General features: G+C 47.7%; 1 protein-coding gene across 2 annotated transcripts in view; it reads right to left on the bottom strand.

The window, feature by feature from the left end:
* The window catches only part of GRIK4 (glutamate ionotropic receptor kainate type subunit 4), a 206275-nt gene that overhangs the window by 68258 nt on the left and 114340 nt on the right, over positions 1-23677 (bottom strand). For both annotated transcript variants that reach the window (XR_008819147.1, XM_056322866.1), the window contains exons 3-4: positions 8086-8250; positions 958-1055 (exon numbers count right to left, since the gene is read on the bottom strand). Coding sequence is in view for 1 of the 2 variants with exons in the window: in XM_056322866.1 (XP_056178841.1) it covers positions 958-1055; positions 8086-8250 (263 nt within the window). In the remaining variant the exon portion in view is untranslated. The remainder of the gene's footprint in view (positions 1-957; positions 1056-8085; positions 8251-23677) is intronic.

Raw genomic sequence — 23677 nt, 5'->3', positions numbered from 1 at the left:
GCTGAAGTAAAAGGTGATACAGGTGAAAACAAGGACAAAGGGGGCAGAAAAGAGAGAAGAAAAAGGAAGAATCTGAAAGAATATCTGCATTAGGAAAAGGGATGATAATTCTAATCATTAGAAGCCATGGTAGATTATGGGAAGGACGGTACCGTGGATGACTACAGCAAGTCATCTTTGCCAAGGATGTCCAGGAGTACCATAGGCAGGTATCTCACTGTCCCTGTCTAATGGAGGTAACGTCCCTGCTCTGCCTTGCAGCTGGGGCATGACGACAGAATACATTGGGGATAATGAGGCACGTGGACATCAGCCGGAGAAGGTTTGGGGAGCACAGCTTGAAAGCAGAGGTGTGCACATACAGAAATGACAACTGAGAAACAGAGTACCAGGCTTGAGCAAGAACTGCAAGAGGCATCCCCAGGCAAGGGAGAAGGCAGCGTAAGGCAGAGTGGAAGCTGCAGTGAGCTGTGCGGCTGTGGCTGGAACCTGGCATTGATGCGCATCTCTCAAATGAAACCCTTCAAGGCTGCAGAAAGCCCTTCTGCATGGGATCCATACAGGAGGCACTGATGCTCGGTATAGCAGTAAATTAAAAACCTAATCTATGCTTACTAAATCACCAGCAAAACACTGTGCTCCCAGGCAGTCCAGGTACCAGGCAGCAGTCAGCGGGAGCCACTGCTGCGATCAGAGCCCACCGAGAGCATCGTTGGTTTGAAGGACAACGTACAGAAGGCAGGGCTGGGGAACGGGCCAGCACCTCTGCAGTGCCTCTTACCCGTAGTGGGGGGTGGGGGACCCTGCTCTCACCCCCGGCCTGCCACGGATCATGAAGAGGATGGAGCCGGGGCTCCCGCGTCACCCTCCCATCCCGGGGCAGCCGCCAGGCACTGGGGCCAAGTCAGCCAAGTGCGAGGACACAGACTTATTCTGACATGGAACTTCTCCACTTACCTCTTTCTCTCCGCAAATATTGCTGATAATAGAGCTCGAGGCTGGGCTTGAGGAAGGTCCCAGGACACCCACCACTCCTTTTGGGAGAATCTGGCACACTGTGGGCAACAGAGAGGAAACATGCATTAGACTTCAATTTCCAGCAGTCATGCTTACAGTACCTGCTGCATCGTACTAAGGACACAATATCACCACCTTCGCCCAACATACTCCCTGACATCGATGTCCCCAAAAAATCCCTCTGTTCTCTCTGAAGCATTGTCACCCCACCTCTGACACCCTCTGCTCCATCCTTCCACGGCCTTTCTGAATCCTACCTGAACGCTTCCTGAAGCCCTGGTATCCTCAGCTCTGACTCCTAACTGGGGCATCTCTCTTATAATATCTCTTTTTGGCCCCATCTCTATTCTCCACGAAAAAACATTAACTAAAGCTTATGGAAGATGCTAAACACAGCAGCAACCTAGCTTCAAAGCATCATCTAGCAGCAAACAAACTTGTATGAATTTCTTCCCTCATGCTCTGCAGACCTCAGTGGTAATAATAAGGATCATATTACTGGTTTTCATTTGTTTTTTAGTTTTTTTCCTGGCAGTAGTTAATCTTCTGGCTCCATGCCACCAAGGTTAGCAGAACAATAAAAAGAACCTGACAAAATGAGTAAGTTAAATCTCTTTCCCTCAAGCCTCCCGGGTTAAACTGCAACCTTTTGTCCTTTTAATTCACAGCACAAATTTAGCTGAATGGCACTCCAAGGACTGCCCCAGCTGGTGTCACCTCCCTGCTGCCATCCCAATCAACCATGTCACTCAGAAATGCTCCTGAGAGCAGCTTGCCCAGGCAAAGCCTCACGAACAGGAGGAGAGAGCCCCCCGCGCCTGAACCCCCAGCTCCAAAAGACTCGTCTGAACATGTGCTGGGCACAGCTTATTCTGAAACACCAGACCTGCCTCCGTGTCCTCACGCACCCGGCTCCTTTCTGCCTGGACAGACAAAGCCACATTTGCTCAACTGGAGTCAAGTGACTGCTTTCTGAAGAAAAAGGATACCACAGGGGAGAAAGGAGGCACCGCATCCACTTATCAGTTCTGGCAAGAGCAACCTCGTAACATTTCCGTATGTAAAAACTAAACCACCGTCTCAGAAAGCCGAGATCCGGTGTGTTTCAGAGCACCATCACCAGCGCAGGTCCCTGGGCTTACACGTCAGACAAGCTTTTGCGATGGTTGTAAAAACTTACCTAGATTCAGCAGCTGGAAAAAGGAGCTAGAAAAATTAAAACCAGAACACATTTTTTGTAGCAAAGGGAATTAATGATCAAAACTGTCGTATTACAGATCAGAGCAAGTTTTCTATCAACTTCAAGTCTTTAAATCAAGACTGGATGTGACACGAGAGTCCATACTGTGCTTGGGGTTTTTTTAGAACAGCAAGCTATGGGGCTCAGCATGGCCTTCATAACTTCAGCTCATCAAGGTGGGCATCTCTGGCCATGGACTTCACAAGTCACCACAGCCTCATGACTGTTATATGAAGCCAAAAGCTGAGTTTATCAGTTTGGGGAACCGGTTTTACTTCTCTTCAAGTGCTGCTCGAAGGAAACACTCCATATACTACTAGGTCTCTATACATACTGGTTGCTCTGACTTCTTACAGAAAATGCCGATGAACAGGCAAACATCTCTTGGAGTTTTCCTTCCTTCCATGCTCTCTCACCCTCTGCTATCTCTACCTGCTACAGAACGACTGATATTTTTCTATGGCATCTTCAAAGGAATCCAGTACTTGCTTTTCCTCTGTGCTTAGAAATTTACAGGCACTTACACCTCTTCAGAAGATCCTTTTAAATAAGAGCACCAGCAATTTGAAAACCCTGCACGCTATCTCAGTGGCACTCATCAGTCCCTCTGGGCTGCAAGCAGACCCTTCGGGTGCTCTGCAATTCAGCATCTAGGAGGAAGGAGCAACTCCAAGTCCTTTTTATCCACAGGTCATTAGGGAAAGAGTCCTAGGGGAAATTTTGTTGTGCAGGCAGGGGAAAGTTTGGTGAGCACTTTTCTTCTCATCTCTGGTATAGAGAACAGAAAGTGGGTTAAGTAGTCATAGCAACAGAGTTGCAACAACTGTCAGAAGAAAAAGATGTGGCTTATCACTCCAAGGGTGAAACAACCAGTACAATTAAGGAAAATGAATGGAAACTAAGTGGAGGTGCCCGAGGCAAAGGTTTCGACCATGTTTGGAAGGTTTCTCTTGTAATTCAACCACATTTGCTATTTCAGAGCATTACCTGATGCTGTTAATCTCCACAGGGGGAAAAGGCTCAACCTTGCTACTACCATGGGCACTGTGGATTCAAGCACTTGCAGGGATGTAGAAATATCAGCCCTGTACCAAAATTCACCCCTGATAACTGCATGGACTATGACCACGGATACTGGCATAGTGCCTGCCACTCGAGTCACTTCGTACATCAACACAGGGGCGCCAGGTAAGCTACATAGTGTGCAGGACACTTATTTGATTGCTGCAGACCCAGATACCTCTGCCCAAGATCGTGTCCAATTTTTATGTTTTTTAGAATTCACTACCTCAAGAAATACCGGCCATTAAAGTGACATCATGTTAAAAACCTCTTTATCACAAGATGGGATGTGGCTACTACTGATCACCCCTGATCGGAAGACCTGAGACATCCCAAATCTCCTATTCCAGCTATTTTTACCAACTGCCTGCACTCAGCTGTTCTAACATCCCTGAGGACAGCGGGACAGACACACAAGAAACAGGCTTAGCAAACAGATTTCTTAACACCACTCTTAAAATAGGTACATCTTTGAAAATAAAACATCCCATGGTACCCCCTCCTCTGCTGGGACCTGCACCGGTTTAGGCAGGACAGGATCCCTCCAGCCGTCACCTGGGGGCAGCTCCTTGGAGGTGCAAACTGATGATTGCTGCCTTTCTACTCGTGGGTGGACCTCCCTGCCCCTGCCGCTCACGCAGCTCAGGGTCCCAGTTACGGTGCCTCCACCTCCACAGCTCAGGGCTTTGCCCAGAGGCAGGAGTGGGGTCAGCCTCCTGCCCCCCTCCCAGCACAGGCTAGGAGGTGGCCCTCACACCAGCTCAGGTGTGCGTTTGATGTGCAATGCACAACGGTGACCCTCCTTCCGTACCAGCAGGTCTGTCCTGCCACCTAAGCGGGAAAGGGCTGCATTCAGTAGTTTTCCACAAGTATATTTGGGAATCAAGTATAGGTCTGGATACTCAGGAATCAGCAAGGTATGTTTTAAAGGCAGATGGAAGTACGTGCTTATTTTTGAACATGAACGAGCACAAGAAATAAGTAGCTCTCACATTACATATGTACGTACATCCACTTAGTCACGGTCAGATAGTGCCCTTCACCTCCTAGGATGGCAGGGAGCACTTCCACGAACCCTCCCTGACCAAAGCACGGCTGAAAGCACTCAGGTGAGAGCACCAACTCACCGTGGAGAACACAGCATCTCTTCCAGTGCATACAGATACCTGGTACAAGGTTTCAAACAGCATGCAAAGAAGATTCCTGCCTCTAATTGAAAACAAATGAGCAGGGAAGGTATGCAATTACCTCAACATTTCCATGATTGTAAAACTTATCAGAGGATCCTGAACGACAAGGACTGGTCAGGATGGGATTCCCATACAAAAACACCAGCTGCATAAACAGACAGTGTTACAGAGCACACGTCCCGCACCGTGGCTCCAGGACGGCTCCCTGCAGCATCCTTTATGCTTCTAACAGGAACCACAGCAGGCTTAAATGTGAAATCCAACTGGATCACAAAAACTGTGGGACAGTTAATGGAACATTTGAACCAATGTCACTGAAAGGATGTACCGGGCACTTTGAAATATTGGCGTGAATAAATAAAAATTAAAATCCTCCAGTCGCTCACTCACTCTGACTACTGACCTGCCCTGAGATGTTTGGATTAACAATAAAATGATGCTTAAAAAGCTGATGAGATGACAGGGGACAGGGTGACAGGTAGAAAATCCGTCCCTCCCTGGACATCAAAAGGAATAAGGTGTTTCAGATAAAGACATGATTAAACAAGTCATTTTGGATCTCCATAAAAGGAGCTGAAACATCAAACGCAAAGGAAGAACAGGCTTTACTTATAATGGCAAAAAAAGCTCTATCCATAACCTTTCACTGCAAACTCACTTCAAAATACAGGACTTGACAGATGTTGCATACAAGAGCAGTCAATATTTGTCTTCATCCATATATAAAGCTGAAATAGCGAACCATGCATGAATGTGATTAAGACTGACTCATATTTTACCTACTACAGCAAGTGTGATTTCGTGGGCCCCTAACAGTAAGGTGCCTTAGCCAGTCAAGAGGAAATAAGAAAGAAAAATAGCTCAACACTAAACCAGAAACTAACTCTCAAAAATTCTTTCCTCTCTTGAAGCACTAATTGTACACAGAATATCACTTATGGGGTGTGTAATCACAGCATTCCTAGATCAGCCGGCTAAGCATGCTAGCTGTGATATTTATGGGTGATTCAAAGGGCGTGAAATTTGAGAACAGTATTAAACAGATGTATAACAGCTTTGCAGTCACAGGTTAAAACATCTAAACTGCTTTTATTAATATTACATGCGATAACAAATAGCAGTGTCGCATTAAAGCTGAGAAGTCAGACATTTGAAAGCCATGAAAGCCTTGAAATTTAAGTTAAAGGATCTGATTCTCCTCTGCTACCAGTATAAATCAAGAATAACTTCAGTGACATTCATAAAGGAGCTATGCGGAATCCAGATCTTTCCTTTCGTAAGAAATGCTTCAAGACATTTTTCCCTCTGAAGAAAAGGCAAATAACATATTGCAAAATTATGTGAATATTCACTTCACCAAAATCAAATCAGTTTGCTCCAATTTCTACTTTTTACCTTCTATAAGTCCAAGTAAAGAAAACAAAAAAAATCACCCCAAGGTAAAAATCTGAAATGGAAGATTGCCTCTTCCTCATTTATCCCATTTCCACGTTCTCCCCAAACACCACATTTGCTGAAATCAACAGTTTCTTGCATAATACTTCATTCTCAGCAAATTAGCATTCTTCTGCTTGAAAAACATTCCAACAGAAAAATTTCTGAGCAGTGTTAGAGGGACGCAAGTAAGACAGAAATCGCAGTCTTTACCACAGCTCTGGGGTCACTCGCAATCGAGCCTGTTTCCTGAGCAAAGTTAAACACCAGAAACACTGCTCCATGCAGGAGATTTATGAGAAAGCAAAAAGAAGAGAACTAAAAATGCTGCTGGTTCTTTCAAAGATGCAGAAGGCTCAGCTCACGCAGGCAAGCATTGCTCTCATTCCCTACTCCTTGCGGGGAGATTTGGGATACTTTCAGGGGCAAAACCTGGGAATGCACTCAGAAACCCAGGCAGTCCCCACCCCTTCTGCACAGCCTAGCCCGCGAGGTTGGGTCTGGCCTGTTGCTGTGACAAACGAGGGTATGGGAGGGTGCGCACAACCCTGAACAGATGGGAAAGACCAAGAAAAAGTTAAAAGAGATGAGGGATCCAAAAATGTGCAGAACTGCTGTTTTAAACAGTCCCTGTGATGCTGCATGTGATGATCTTAATCTAGACTGCCTCATGGGTATCAGGCTCTATAAATAGACATACAGGTACTTGCTGAAACACGCTTTATTAACTGCACGCTTCTATAAATAATGCAAATGCTAATTCAGGAAATGAAGGAGCGATCTGCTGATCTCGCAGCCGTATTAAGCCCTTTCTACCAGTTAACCAGAGACCTGCTCCTGAGCAGCACCAGGTACGCGGCTGCATGGGGCATCCCAGGCACAGGGATGCTCAGTGCCGAGCAGAGCAAACACCAAAGCGCTGTGAAAAAACAGCCCATTCTAGACCACAACATACCACTGCACCTTCTGGGAATACCCTGCAGATTACACAGGCTTGGGGCAGAGATCCATTGGGAAAAAAGCCTAAAATCCGTATTATTTAAAATGATTTCTCCAGCTTTTTCGAGCCAATTTGCAATAAAAAAAAATTATAGCCCTCCCTTGAACTGTAAAGGTCATCTTAAAAATGATTCTAAATTGAAAAGATTTTCCCTCTTACAGGAAAAAACTATCATAGAACTTTTTGGCTTCCTTTGCTTGGGCTCCCGATTGGTCTGAGGGACACTGAACATCAATTTCTTTTTTATTCATCAGCATGGAGTTGACATGTTGGGCATCTAGAGGAACAACTATAGTAGAGACCTGTTTGCATTAAGGAACTTTAAAGCAACAAGGGAAGTATACTATTCTTACAAAATTAACTCTTTTTAATCCACACAGTTTTAAACATCAGTTGACAACTTAACTTTGTGTAAACAAATCCACTGCCAACCTAAAGCACTGGAAGAGCTATCATGTTTACTGACACAGCGTTCTGTGAGGTTTTAAAAATAACTTAATTGCACTGAACTTGCCCAAAATCTCTTTATTTGCATGCCATTAAGTACTTTACAAAGGAGCATCACCTCTGCTATCATTACCTCTGTTTAATGACACACAGCCTGAAGAAAGTAATTTCTCCCAAACCCCTGAGCCGAATGGTGACAAAACACACTGAGGACCCAGACCCTCTTTGTCCACACCAAAGCTCACCTCACAACACCACGCTAAACCCTCAAATGAAAAGCAGTCTCAGCACCCACCCTCCAAGACCAACCTCCCTTTACCTGCCGCTGTGCCCCTGCAGTGGATGCACCTGCCAAACGCGTGGCTGGTGCTGAACACAGCGCGCACGCTGCTGGAGGTCCCGCGCCCCGCCCGAGGGGATGCTGCGCCCCATCCAGACCGCACCAAACCCCCGACTCGGGCAGCCAGGGCAGGCCTGGGGCTTTGCAGACACCTGCTGCAGGCTAGCATTTCATGCAAGCACGTGTTGCTCTTTCAAGTGCTGGTAAAAGAGCAGACAGGTGTCTTTTACCCTGTGTACCCCTCTTGACTGTCACAAAATTATCCTGTGCAGCAAGTGCAGTGTGTCAGACACCTCCTGCGAGCTGGCAGAGAGAAGACCTGGGAAAGGACCAGCTAACATCGAGGGGTACTTACTGGTTTCTGCCGTCTCATACTCGCTGTCTCGCAGCAGCTCAAAAATGTCCACCTCCACTTTGGCTTTCCCCACCCGCTCGGGTGCGCGGTTGATACGGTTCTTGGCCAGGGTGATGGAGAGCCTCTCCCCTCTACTGCACTCCATGGGGTCATCCAGGATGGCAGCTGCAGGAGCAAACGTGTTGGCAGTGGTTAGGCTTGGCAGGGACCTGGCTCGGCTCCACGCACCTCCCCGTCCCCCCCGTTCTCAGCACCCCTCCGGGATCTCCACTGCCACGCGAGCAGCCGCCGCGTTGGCACTTCTGCTCCTGCTGCCACTATTGCCAGCGCATCCTCCCTCCCACGTGTGGCCTTTCCCGCCGCTTCGCCCACCTCCCAGGTCTTGCCAGACACGTGGGTGGCAAAATCTCTGCAGCAGCGGCTGCGTTACCTGCCGGCGCGCTGCAGCACAACACGGCCACCCATGCTGCTGGGGTCCTGGCGGTGCCCAGCACCCCCTGAGGCACGGGCACCCGCCTGCTCACCCCGGGCGCTCCTGGAGGGCACATCCAGCTGTGCAGCCCCCAGCAGCGCGGATCCGGGCACTGCCGCACATCCTGACAGAGGAAGAACGTCCCCAGATAGCCTCCGTTCGTTCATTTGAGAAAGCGTTGGTACGGTGGAGATAGCTGGAATATTTCAGGAAGCATGTGGGCAGCCGTGGGTGGGAAGGGACAAATATTTTTCAAACAGAAAGCACTTGACTCTTGAACCCAGCTCCTGGGCCTGCCCACTCAAATCTGTGTTAGGCAGAGGGAGATAGTGTGGGGTATTATTTTTATTTTCTTGACGGAAGGCAAAAAGAAATTTGAGTCGAGCATTAATCACAGCGTTTCATTATGAGCTGGCACAACTTTTGCATCCCAGTGGGTTTATCCTTGCTAATAGGAGGTCTCCTCCCAGAATGCAGCTATTCAGTTGTACCTGGGGAAGAGCAGCACTGGGTTTCATTGCATGTATCAGAAAGGCACCAACGCTTATCTTCCCTTTCCAAAAACCTCTCCGAAGGGAGCGATGCCATTCAGAACTGCTTGGGTGTAGATGGAGTCGCAGCTCAGCACCAAATCTGGCCCTGCACTGCATAGGTCTGCAAACCAGGGATTAGTGGGGCTCTGCTCGTTTGCCTGTCAGGGAAATAAGGAACTAACTACAGCAGCTAGGTGCCTTGTTGAAGCTTTGAAACGTGTCGTTGTGCTGTGGCAGGTTGGGTTTTGTTGTTTCGGTGGGTTATTTTAGATAGGGAAAGCAGTGTGTAACACATAAATCAGCCGGCAGCTGAAGTAAAGCACATCAGGTATGAACAGGAGGTAACCTCCTCCCCAAGAGCCAGGGCTGGAAGCAGAGCCAAAGGATACATATATTTTGAAGACACAGCTAACTGGGACCACTGCTAGAGAAGCACGGTGGTGCTGTGCTGTCGGTGGGACTGAGAACACCTTCCACAGAGGGTTAGTTTGTGCCTCGAAGGTCCTCATTGCTTCCCCAGTGCATGGGCACCAATCACCCTCCATAGCCACCAACACACAGAGCCTCCAACGCAGCCCAGCCCAGTGAAGAAACCTGTCCTGGGCTCAGGCTCCTTTTCCTTTGGCTTTCCTGCCCCTAAGTCTTGCTTTATCAGCCACAAAACTCAAAGCATAGCTTGATTTCAACAACTCTCACACATCGCGGATCAGGGCTCTCTTCTCAGCCTTGCTACACTCGTCCCAGTGAAATAGCTCCTCTCAGGACAGAACCGCGGAGCATCCCTGCCCCAGCCCTAGCTGTGGAAGGTAACTAGATACCAAATCCACTGGGGAAGCAAAGGTGGCCTGCCTTAGCCTAATTTACTTTGTATCCCAATGATACCCATCGATATGATGCTCCCTCTCTTCCTACTTTTTCCCAGTTTTATGGGAGCTAAACTGAACAAAGTACTGAGAAAGAAACACACAGCAATTCTTCTTGCATGATATGCACAGATGTCTTGGCGAACATTCCCAGTCCTTCAGGCGACACCATCTCCTCTGCTCCGCTAACACGCAAGCACCATCATTATCTGCAAAGCTAGGGCAGTTAATCTTAATCTCATTATGCAACAAAAAAGGTTGTGCTTTCCTCTAAGGCCAGGAGCATGGATCTCACGTTTTTTAAGACATCGATACGGCTGGTGACTGCTCTTAATTACAAAGAAGCTGGAAGGCTCAAGTGCCCCAACAAGCGGCTTGCTCAGCTCCCCACTTCTCAGCAGCAGACGACAGAGAAGAAAGTCCACATACACAAAACTGTCGGATGTGTGCAAACTTTTCACTACGGTCCTGTTTCCAGGAAACAGTAAAGCAACGTACTGAATCTGATGAACATCACAAAATGCTACTTATGTTCCAGGTGCTGACAGGGCAAAATTAAAGATCAGTAGTGGAGGAGTGTATGTCAGCATTCTTAGATTCATTATTTTCTAATTTAGAGCTCCAAAATCACTAAATTGGACAATGTTTTCAAGTATATTCTTCAACTGTCAGTTTTCAAACAAAATTCACTTCCACTAATATATAGCTAAACACATTTTAAAAGCAGGAGAGTCGAAACCAAAGTATTTCAAATAATTTCCTCAGGCCATCTAGGCAAAAATATTTGCACAAAGATTTTTTGTCTCTATTCAGGATGGGATTTTCTGTTCTTATTTTTGGAAATCTTGAAAACTTCCCTACAGCTGAGAGAAAAAGATCAAATCGAACCAAACCAAAAGCCACCCCACCCCAGCAAACAACAAACCCTCTTCCTTACTCAGCTCTGCCCGAATTTGAACTTTGCAGCCCACCTTGGGAGCAAAGACAGGAGGAAGGGGAAAACGCGCGTGGCAAGCGGCAGGTTTTGCAAAAGAAGGGAACACAGCCGCAGAGCCCGAGTCCCAGGAGGGCCACGGCGGTGGCACTCCGAAAGCCCAGCCACTAATCAAACTACATTACCGCTCCCAATCTCCCCACGGGGCTCGTGACAGAAAACCAGCAACATTTTTTCAGTTGCATTTTGGGAGAGCAGTTAGTTTTACCAAATATTAAACCAGCCCCCTGAACAGACTAGGTAATGAGGCTGAACTGATCTTTATTTATTAAAGCTAGCGGATGAAAAAGGTCATTCAGTGTTTAAAAAAGCTTGGTTTTAAAACTCCATGTCTTGGGACACAGTGTCAAAACTCACCTAATAGCAGCATCATTAAGTATGAACGAAAACCTTTATAGAAATTCCCTTTCATCTATTCCTGTCTATTAAATATGGGAAGATGCATCAAGTAAATCTTTAATCCTGAAAACTTACCGCAGTCTTTGAACTTTGCCGGCCTCAAAAATCACTTCTATCTTCCTCATCATATTAAATGTCTCCAATCCAGACTGCCTTCTCTGTGAATTATGAGAAAACTCTTTCAGAGGGAGTCAGGACCACCTGGGTCTGCGATGACCAATTCAGGGCTGCTTAGGATTTCACAGGGACTGAGAATCAAACAACTTCAAGTGAAGTCTGCAAAGCACTGCCAGAGGCTGAGCTTTTCTTAGGAAGAATTGGCTGGAAACATCTTCTCCCATGGGATGTTTCAATCCTGATACATAAGCATCCTCTATATAGTCATAATTCTTTTTTTATTCAATATGCCCAGGTTTTCCTCACACTTATCACAAAACCCACAAACCCAAGAAGCTACAACCCAGAAGAGTTTATTGCTTTGCGTAGGCATTGAAAATAGCTGGGTTAGAGTTGCTAATTCAAGCAACAAGTGACTTAACTGTAAATTTCCATCAAGCACACATTTCAAACGCAACACTCAAAGTTAATGATTTAACAGCAAGAACCAGACAAAAGGTATTACTGGTAGCCAAAGAAATGCAAGATGATGTATGACGGCATCCTCTGAGAAAAACAGATTTCAGTAACTTTCCTACAGGTCGTCCTCATCTCAGCAATCTTCCAGCCCTCGGCGGTGGGCAGACACGATAGGGAACCAGGGGATGGGAGGCAGGAATTGGTGGGTCGTGTGTGTGCAGATGCACGCACATGTGCGTGTGTGGGAGCACACACCCGGACCAAGCCCTGCACTGCCCAGATGCAGCACACAGGCTGTCTGCGAGTGCCTCGTCCAGACAGGAGCTGCACAAAGAGCTCCCTGGAGACGCGGCTTCCTTAAACCCCACCAGCCCTGGCCCCACAGCACATGCCCACACGGCTGCCCCACACAGAGGGACGGACGGTGGCACCTGGCTGCAGCATTCACGCTCCACTCCAGCAGAGCACAGCCACAGCAGTGTGACAGGCAGATGTGCAAACTCTTCTGCTTTTTCTTCTCTTACCCTGGAGAAACTTCTCCAGGAGGAGGAAGAACATTCACTTCTCACCCTGAGCAATTCAGTTCTACTCCTTTTTGCCAAAACAGCGAACATGGGGACAGGCAGTGCTGACAGCTTGCGTGCTTTCAGCGGTGGAGACAGCTGTCTTCCTGGAGCTGGGCTGAGACACAGCAACTCATCCTATTAAGTGCACCAGCCAGTTTACAGACAGCACTGAAATTTAATCCTTTCCACCCTCAGCTGGGTTTCAACCAGTGCTAAGAAAGCAAGAAAGCCTCCGCTCTCCCACTCCCCCAGGCCGCGCAGCTCCCCAGGGTGCTACCCGCCACCAGCCAGAATCACAACATACACGCTCTGACAAGCCTAATACGACTGCAAGTTTTACTACCTATCACTACTTAATTCATGATCCAACCAAGATCTAATGAAGTAGTGTTTTTATAACAGTAACAGGGAGCAGATGTTACTGGAAGGAAGGTTTATACGCTGCTGTCTCAAACAATGTTCAGCTGACCTTTCCCTGTTAACTTTATTAACTATTGCTACATTTTCTCAGATGCTTTTTGCATCACTGAGATGTAAAGCCATACTCAGAAACGCAATCGCCATCTCAAGCCACCTCTTGAAGATGTGGATTTAGCAAATCACTGGCTAAATAAACATTGTATTTCACTGTTCATAACCTGTCTCTCCAAGTTAAGAAGCTATAAAGCCATCCGCAATATTTCTTGGGCATCTTCTCTGACAGGTTAAGATCACACCTACAATCTCTTCTGACTTACACTGTAAACACAGTCCTCAGACCCTCTGCGTTCCCGTTAACAATGGATCCTCCAATTCAGAACTGTAACCTCCGTTCATCCAGGTTCAGACACCTGGAAGATCCAATACCAACTGCTGGAGCAGATCGCTCCTTGGTCTCAAAACCAGAAACCCTTCACACCAAAGGCATGCCAGGAAGACATACTGCTCTTCAAACACCAGTGTCCAGCTCGGGAAGACCAGCCTCGGGAGATGCCCTGGGACGTGGGGGAATCACCCCCGGACCCCCACCTCTCCCCTGCCTGCTGCTCCCTGGCCGCCTGCGTTACCTTATTGCCAGAGACCCACCTGCCGCGGCTCCTGGCTTCACCGGCCCCCAACCAGCTCCTCAGCCACGAGGCGGCAGATTCGTTTGAGGGTCAGTTGATCAAAATCGGTTGCAGGCTTGCCTTATTTTGCACATTTCCCCTCTCCTGAATACGGTACCAACGCTTCAGGCTGTCAACACAGTAAAGGGTAAGCAATTTGCAGGCTTCCTCATTACAGGGCTGTTGAGTATAGCTCCAGTGGAGAAACAGGTGGGATTGTGTTTCCATTATAATCTCTGAAGTGCTGCTTAAAAATAAAATAAAAAGTCATCAATATGCTATTACTCTCAGAGGAAAGAGGATCTCATCAAGGAGAAAGAAAATCTAAAAACATAAAATCTCCTTCACAAAGAGACTTGATAATGTTTGTCTGATCAGTGTAGCAGAGGCCTATTCATTGCTCTTGGCCAACATTTGAAATCTGCATTTAAATGGAGCCTCCCTCTCACTCTGCTATCCAGAGAGTGAATTCAGGAGAGACATGATGAAAAGAGCCGAGTGCTTTAGTTTCTACTGCTTGAAACACCACCTCTCTTTTCTCTTCTTTAATAATCGCTTTGCGTACATAAAATCAGAATAACATTCTCTGAGACCTGGAGTTTCCAGCAAGACAGAGGATGCTGTCACACTTCCCCGCACAGCGGACGTGACGACCTGTCAATCATGCTGGACCTGTCACAGCGCTGGGATGCAAAGCCTCAGCAAACACTGTCCCTCTGGTCCAGACAGGTAAAAGCACTGCCAGGCTCCTCTTCCCTCCTCCCCACACACCTAGGTGAAATGGAGATGGCTGTTCCTATCCAAAAAGGGGTGGGAATGGAGCAGACACTGCGGCCGCCGTTCTGAGAGCGGGCATCTGCAAGACAGGTCTCGTCTCGCCTCTTGCTCCTTCGCTCCATGTGTGGGGAGGAAAACACAGTAATGAGGCCAGGTCCTGCCCTCCCAATAAAATCGCCTGCTTTTCAGAATACAAATCGCACTATGAGGCAGCCAGCAAACACCCTCAGCACGAAGAAGCAGCAGAAGAGCACAAAGGGATCAGAAAGGGGTCTGAAATGGAAATGCCCTGTCCAGAGCTGCCTAATGAAATCGAAGCCATCCCCTCATACAAAAGCAGGGCAAACTGAGGTCTTTCAAAGCCAACAGAGTAACTCCTGCCGGTTTCCACAGCCACAGACTTGAGGCACGCTGCAGCTATGGATGAAGTCCTGATCGGTGAATTCCAATCGTGTGTTTGCAACTAGATAAATCCCACTTAATCCCCTGAAAAGCCTGTCAAGAGACAGCCCAAAAACCAGGACAGAAAGGCAGGGAGAAAGAGAAATGACTGATTTAACTTTCCTGAGGTGTAAGGTCAGGGCTGTGGCAGGGAATAAATGATCACAGCTCTGAAAGAAAGGGATGCATGAGGCCACTAGCAGGACAAGCTGTGGGAATGAACAAAAAGGGCTCTCCATCTCATGTGGGCAGAAAGGGAAGAAGGTGAAGGTCTAACTACAAATGGAACAAGAGGAAGGCATGGTGGGACACCTTTCACTTGAGGCATCCCCAGAGCCACGGACACCTGGGATGCTGCTATCAAAGGTGCATGGAAGCAAATGGGCATCAGGAGGGAAGAGCCTCCTGGGGGTGTTGGAAACCTTCCAGCAAGAAAACAAGGCAATTCCAGCCACCAAGAGCCTGTTTCTGCACATGTGTACATGGTACAGCGGGATGCTCTTTTGTTTCGCTGAAGCTGTGCTCCCAGCAGGAGGTATTCACAACAGCACGCTAGCACAGACTCTCTGCACCTCTGAAAAGCCTACCTGTCAAAGTGGACCCAGTTTGCCACTGAATTCAAGCTGCTGGGTAGATACTTACTCACATCCAGACAAAGTCAGTCTAGGTGACTAAATCTTCTTTTCGTAGGGAAACCAGCCTAAAAACACTAATGGAAGTTGGGAGTATAGTTTTCCTGTGTGTCTTTTGTTTCAATAATGTCAAGCTGAGTTTCAAAAGGAAGTTTTTCTGCCTGTTTTTGTGGTCTCAGGTGAATGGCAGCAGCTGTGGTTTTTGGGAGGAGAGCACTGGGAAGCCCTGGTGGGGCCAGTAAACTTGGCAAGACCAGGAAATAAGCAAGAACTTAATTAAGTCAGTGGAGAGTATAAGTACAAGAAAAATAACCACACAAACCCCAAGTGCCACTTCCAGGCAAACAAAAAGAATGAGGATGGAAGAAACAACGTGTAAAATTCTAAGTTAAAAAAAACCAAAACAACAAAACACAACAAACCCAGAAACAAATGGGAAAAGTCTGCTAGGATTTACAGTTATAATCATAGATTTGAGAGATGGCAATGCACAACGCAGCTGTGGGACTCCGCGTCTGAGAGCAGGCAGCAGCTCCGGTGTGGGAGAGAGCCTGCGACAGGACGGGGAGACGGGAGAGGGAGGGAAACCACTGCAGAGCCCCAGACGACACAGGTGCTTTCCTGGTCACACATCCACAAGAGGCATGTTCTGTACCCGCAAGACAGATGACCACAAAAGCCCAGAGCTCCATCTCCAGAGGCGGCCGTACTTCAGGAGCAGCCAAGGGTATTCCAACACACACACAACTGGCTGCAATGCTTTGGGTTGTTCTGACCGACAGTGACGTAAAGACAGCAACATTTCCAAAACTGACACTTTACCTCTTGCAGAGGGAACCATTCCTTGAACCTCCAGCATGCTTCAGGATTAAAGGAATTTGCGGCCCCTCTAAAGCCGGTGGATTTTCATTTATGTAAATAGCGGTGCCTTTAGTGACCATTTTCCTCTAACCTTTCCTGGGATGTTAGAATTCATGGTGCATTTGCTCTTCTTTCAGCACCTCCCTGTTTCAAGGATGGCACCACCTGCTGATTCCTCCCAGGCTGGCAAGCACCAGGTGCACCGCAGAGGACGCACAGCTTACACCAAATGACCGAGTATGTGAGTGCCAGGCTTTCCCCAGCCAGCTGATTAATTGCATACACAGAGACAGCAAACAGCCTTGGACATATCCCCGGTGTCAAGGTGAGAAGGGGAAAAAAATGGCTGTAGCAATGGGATCTAGGGTTTTGCTTTCCCTAATACAGAGAGCTCACAGAGATTTTGCACCAGTTCTATTCTTGTTACAAATCATTAGCTATTGCTACTATTACAAATCTCTAAAAGATGAATCCAAGGACAAGGACCTACCGTGCTGGATGTAGATACCAGACGTGACAATTGTCTTAAAGATATGAGACAAACAAATGATCGGTGGAATGACTTTCATTCTCTTATGATGGATGAAGAATAGAGGCACAAAATGATAAAGTGACTCCTCAAGGTTTTGCAAGACCACATGGCAAATAAACAGAGTTAATATGCCAAGAGACTTCAGAAACCCGTGCTTAGCACCTTAGCCTTTTCACTTACTGCCACCGAAACGCAACGCTTTGCTTCAATCAACAGGCATCCAAGTGCACCACAAAAGCTAAGTGGGCACTATTAACAGAGCTTTTTGGGAGACGGGAATCTCCAGAAGCAGCAGTGTATTAAAAGAAACATGTATGAAGGTAAATGAGGACCAAGGCCAACACTACAAGGCTGAGCACAGCCTGGTTGGAAGATTCAAACTATGTAGAGGGCGTCAGGACCTACAGAGAGCAATTCAAGGCACCTAAATCAGGTAAGAATTTATCTCCAACAAGCTGCCCTTCAGTCTCTGCTCTTCTCTATGCACTTGCTCCATAGGAAACCTCACTGCCTCCCTACCACCACACCACCCAGATGTTGGCGCACAGATGTGCAAGGGAAGAGAGTGTGGCCTAAGAGTGTAAGAGAAGCTGAGTAGAAGATGAACAAGGGTGGGAAAAGGTGACATTGGAAACCTCACCCCTATCGCAGAAGATCCAGATGTATTAACCTACATGAAAGGGTTTGATCCAATTATAAAACAATGACACCCAGACCCTCTGCTGATGTGCCTCACGACTGTTTTCATCTCTCTGCTTTGCTGTTAGAACAAACAACTTTTCCTGCTGAGTCACACTGAAATGAGATGCTAAAGAGCTGCCACACCAGATGTGGAAGCCCTTCAGATCCAATATCCATCAATCTACACAGCCTCTATTTATTTATTTTTTGCCACTCAGCCTTCAGCAATTTAATAGGTTACTTTAATGTCTTCCTGCCTTTCCTCTTTAGTGTGTTCTGCTCATTGCATTTTTTTTCCCCCTGATGACTTCTTCCCCTGGCTTCTGGATGGGAAAACAAACCAGGAATTTTCTTTTCCCTGGACTCTGACATGGCTTTCCCTCCCTTTCCATCTGTCGTGGCAGGAAACTCCTAATTCATCTAATCCCAGTTTGCATACTTGTTTGCTGAGAAAATGATGATGGACTTACCCAAAAAGAACTGCTTTTTTTTTTTTTCCTTTGCTTTTGTCAATGGCTCCTGTTTGATCCCAAATCAGCACCTGTGCCACCTGCCTTGCACTGAATCCACATGGCAGCTGAACACAGAACTTCAGTGCCCAAGCGAAATGGTCACTTGCGAGACTTTGAGCTGAACCAGCTCAGCCCCACCACCGAGATCTCCAGAGGCCGATCTTCTGCCTTGAGCACTAAGCCCTCTGGCACCTCCTGCAAACTCCACCATCTCTAACACAACCTGAGTTTCTAAAATATTCATCCTCGCAATACCTCCATGCAGCAAAGAAACACCGCTACGTCCATTTTAAAGAGGTCAGGAAACATGCAGATATTCAGAAAAGTTGAAATGAGTTAAGATCTGAAGGCAACGTGCACCAGTTACAGTACATTAAACTCTCACGTGGATGCTCTCATTTGGGGGGAAAAAAAACCCCCACCCAACTTTGCTTTGTTGTTAGATTACTTTTGAGGAAAGGGATCTAGAGACCTAAGTGACTGAAATGATGCACACAAACATCCTCGCTCGAGGCAATTTGTCTTAGCATCCACTGGAGACTATCCCTGTGTCAGGCAACAGACGTTGCCTGGAGAATCCTTGGCACAACAGAAAGTAACCGCAAATCCTTAAAAGTGACTCAAACTTTTCCCAATCAATCTCTGAGGTTTCTAATGCTACGCTCTTCAACTTTTAGAACAACTTTTAGAAAAACAGCTTTTGCTTTCAGCTTGGGAGCTCATTACAGATTCCCCTACATCTGTGCAACATGGAAAAAAGTTTTAAACATGCTACACAGAAACAGGAAAGGACAAGTGAAGAAGAGAAAGCAAAAGGCAAGGATAAAGAGAAAGCTCAGCTGCACAGACTAAACTAAATCAGACACAAAAATTCTTAGTGAACAAGGTGGAAAAAAAACCAAAGCAAAAGCTATTGCAGACTCCCAGGCGCCAGGTGTGACAGCAGCAGCAGCACGCTAATGCAGGAGCAGCTGGTGGGATCGGAGAGGACTCGGTACCGACACTGGGTCACGAATTAGACATGCCAGAACCAGCCACACTTGTAAAGCGGAGGATGAGTGGAGAGAATTACATCCCCTGTAGTCTGTTATGATGCTTCTTAAGAGAAGATACGGCATTAGTTACATGAATGCAGCAAGGAGCTGGATCAGGTTCACAGTGATAAGCTTAATTAAACAAGAGTTATCCATAGGCTGTGGTTTATATTATAAATAAGCAACATTTACACTGATTAATTAAAGTCATGGTTCAGATCATTAAATCCTCCTGTTTTCAACCACTTTAATGAAGATACCTGCAAGAGCTGAATCCAGCCCCACAGATTTTGACACTTGCAACCAAGTACACTGCAGCCGGGGAGGGCAGGGGACATTGCCCAGGCTGCCTCCCACCGTGAGAAGGCTGGACCAGCTTGCATTCCAGCGGGTGGCCCAGGCTTCTCTGCTGGGGCTTTGCTGTTGCTGCTGTCACATGAAGAGTTAGGGCTGCTAGCTGCAGGCAGCACCACGCTCCCGCTAGTTCTCAGTCTGTAAAAGGCATCTTAACAAAACACTGAAAACATCTTCAAGACAGCGAGCTGTGTCAGCTGCCCTCACAGATCCAATTCTTTTTCATTATCCCAGCTAGCAGAACCTGCCTGGCGAAACAGGGCTGCTTTGTCATCCTCCCCAGCCGCTTCCCACGTGAGGGATGTCCAGGGCCACCTCAGGGTCAGAAAACAGCTCTCTCGCCACCAGACACCCATGCCTGCCCCCCCGTCACTCACGCCCTGCCACCCCTCCCACCCCATGGATCACAGCCTGTCTCCCCGCTCCAGCTAACACCGCGCACGCAGGGGGAAAGGGGCGAAACCCCGGCCCTTGTGAAAGACTTCACTCCCAGAGACTTGAGGTTTAAAGATAAAATTCCCATTCAGGCACTGCTCCGAACCAGGATGAACTGAGCCTCATGTCTAACACTAATCGGAATATTATGAAAACAGGACAGACCCTTTCCCCTCTCTTTTTCAACTTTCTGCTCCTTTCTCCCACTGCCTGCGAGGTTTTACAGAGCTCTGGTATTTCAGAGAGTGCCCTAGTTGCTCTGAAGTGAAAATCCAGCTTGGGAGGCTACGGTTTGCTCAAGTTCATCTATCACATCTGCTCACAAACCCAGTGGTTATTAAAAATTAGAGCTGGTAAAATTATTGTTATATTTTCACCACATAGAGAATATTATCATCTTTCCTTGCTACCCCTAACCCCTCCTCATGAATCATTCATTAACCCATCCTGGTTGCTGCAAAAGAGGTGGGCTGGTGCTTTGTGAAAAACAGATTTTCTGCCCGTTCAGCCCGGCCACAGCCTGTCCACTTCAGCTGCACCCGAACACAGACGCAGCCTCGTGGCTTGGGCTGGCCCACCACGACAGCCCCTGTGGTGCATGGCCCATCTCGTGTGACCACGCATGGACAGCCACGTGAGCGGACGGAGCACAGCTACTCCTGCCAAAGGCCACCGGCAAGTCCCAGGATGGGAACGCGTGGGATTTGGTTATACTACGTGCACGCAGCTAACGTCGGGAGTGACACGGTCACTGCGTGCAGCCATCATTATCCTCTTGCTTGCACTATTAATTCACCCTGTACTTGATACAACATTGTAGTGACCTTCCACCAGTGTGAATTACAGGTGGAGAACAGGAGCAGTTCTCTGAGGCTACAAGGCCACACCATCTGCTTGCTTGCTGCTCTTTATGGGATGTGAATCAATGATGCTGCAATGGGACAGCTGACATCGACTCTGGAGGGAGCCGAGATGAGGCCCTAAGTCACTAATGAGCCCATCAAATGGTCCCAACAAATTCTGCAAGGATGATTATCAGCTCCTCCATCTCTTGCAGTCTTTTCCCTTTTTCTTAACACAATCTTACCAGATTGGGACCTGACTAATAACAATAATAATAAAATAAACCTCGTTTACGATCAGTTGCAGGATTGGGGCTATTTCCTCCATCTATTCACCACCACCAAAATTGCCTTTTAAATGGATAACAATGATTGTGAGGGTCAAGTTATTACCTTGAAACCTCACATTTTGATACATCCAACGCTGTTCTCTTATATAAATAACAGTTATTACTGTAAAGTGATTTTTCCCCTTCCGTACTTCCAAAGAGCTCCTGCAGGAGATAGCAAAGAAAAGGGATTCCATTAACACTACATTTAGGCCCTGTTGCTTTCATACCTTAACTCCCATTGTTAATCTTCTAATGTGTCTTTAAACAAATGTAATTTATTCCACAACTCTCTGGCAGCTATTCTTCTCTGCCTTCTCCCCTCCCTTTCCCCACAATACCTTCTCCTGTGAAGCAGGAGCTCTTCCTCCCCTGACTCATCGTGGGTGTTGTATTCCTGCCAGTCAGGGAAAAGCATCTCAGCTCTTGTTCAGGCAGTTTGCTGGTAATTACAAGAAAAATGTGAGAGCCCACAATCAGGAAACACACATCAGGAGCTGTGATGGGGAGGATTTCTGTCCTCCCTGAAACCTTGGAGGAAGGATCGCAGGATGACTTTGCTGAAGAGGTTATTCTGAACTAATCCTAGGGTGACAGTCACCTCAGCAGAGCTGGGTTCTTGTGTAGGCTCTTGGCACAAGGAAAATGTTGCCTCTGGCACACGGCATCCTCTTTTGAGCACACTACAAATGCAACTGCCAGATGCCACTTCTATCTGATTTGATGACGATAAACAAGACTGTTCTTTTCATTACACAATCACGGGGCAACCGAGTCTGCAACTATCAACTGTTTGCACAGGACCGTGAGACAGCCTGTACCCCTGCCTGTGGTGCTCCAGGCAAGCCCCTCTGCCACCATCTCTCAGCCATGGGAGGAGAAGTCTGGTCGCCTCCAGCTTACAGGAGGCAGAGCCAGAAAACAGATGCCGCCCAATTGTACAATGGCATTTAGATGCCAATCCTGCCCCTGAGGGTAGTAAAGTTCCACCTATTTCCAGGAGCTAGTCTCTGCAGTTTTATGTCATGGAAGTCACGCATTTAAAAAGCCTCAAGGCTCTAAAGGGCCTGCCGGTCAGCTGGGATTGGGAATTAAACATGCCTCTCCCAAGTGCTGGGGCGCAGAGCCCTGCAGCAGCCCTGCCCCAGCCCAGGGTGGGCAGACCCCCTCCGATGCCACAGCTCACCTGCATCGCTGGGGTCCTGCCGTGCTGCCAAGAGCCCCAGGCCAGAATGTCCATCCAGCAAGGGGAGGACACACTGACCTTCTAGCAAAGGCAAAAAAAGATGTTTTCCAGGCTAATTAAGCTAATTAAGGCTAATTACACATTAGCTGTGAGGTACGTGGGCACAGGACCACAGCTCCAGGAAACAGTGCTACGTTCTGCTTACAAGCTCTGTTCAAAGACATGGCACCCTCGAAGCTGTCTCCCTTTCCTCATCCCTGTTTGCCAGGAACAACTGGTAACTCAGTCCCTCAGGCAGGTGCTCCCCCCCTACCACATGCAGGCACATTAGCGACAGCATTCACAACAGAGGAGGATCCTCACCAAAAAACTGATTTTTGCAAACGGGTTAACGGCAAGACCGGGCTATGAATGTGAACTGAAGATAAAACCACCTTCACAGGCTACCTTAGAGTTATTGATGTTCCCCTGCACCTGCCACCTCCGGCACCAGAAATAGCAGACATTAATATTTTGAGTTACCTCATGTAACTTCTGGACTTTTCTGTTTTCTCCACCTCACCCAAGAGTTATGATGTTCCCTCTACCCTTTCCCAGTTACAGCGTCTTCTTCATTATCATCTGTCAAGTCCAATTAGCACGTGCACTGACATCAGGGATGGCTATTTCTGAAGTCTCCTGTGAGACTCAGTTGACAGGAGCCCCCACCCTTGAGAAGCAGGAGTAAAGCCCCCAGCATCCTGCCACCGCTCCCCATGGGATCTTCCCTAGGGGAGGATGCAACACCCATCCTGCAGCAGCTGCCTTTGGTGGCAACAGAGGACAACCTGCATGTTGAAGAATGCCCACCTGTGATTTTTGATCCTGGAAGCCCGGGATCTCTGAGGTACACGGACTAGACACCGGCCAGACGATCAGCTTTTCAGCAGTCTCGAGGGTTATTAGGTGTGGAAGGAGCAAGATGTCCTGCAACGCCCAGTAGCTTCATGCTGGATTAGCCCCTACGCGGAGGTCAGCGTGACATCCGCGTGTCACTGTATCTCTTCAAATAGGGCTTAGTGGGAGTAAGTTGCACAGAGGTGATGCAAAGCACTGGGTAAGATAACTACCTGCTGTTCAAGCAGTCACCCCGACTCTTCTTCTGGTCAGCTGCTGGCTGCGTACCACTGCTTCACACCAACCCTTCCCAAGGGCAGCGGGTGCTGCAGTGCCTGCTCGCAGACCCCGAAGAACTAACCCTAGCAGAGCCTGTGAGCCTGGGCTACGCTCACAGAAACGTCACCAAACCTCACCAGCAACATGCTCCCCATCCTTCGCTCTTCTCCAGCTCCTGCTGTTTGATGGCCAAAAGGAGGCCATCAGCTTCACAGAGGAGAAGAAATTCTACTCTCCTACTTTTTGCCAAAGCCCCACCCCTGCTTCGGCAGAATCAAAATATTCTCCCCTTTCCCAATCAGCTGCCTACTGGGATAAAAAGATTTCAGGCCA

This window comes from Falco biarmicus, chromosome 20, assembly GCF_023638135.1.
Source record: "Falco biarmicus isolate bFalBia1 chromosome 20, bFalBia1.pri, whole genome shotgun sequence".
Lineage (NCBI taxonomy): Eukaryota > Metazoa > Chordata > Aves > Falconiformes > Falconidae > Falco > Falco biarmicus.
The sequence above is the reverse complement of the archived record's forward strand: the minus strand, read 5'-3'. Positions and strand labels throughout refer to the sequence as shown.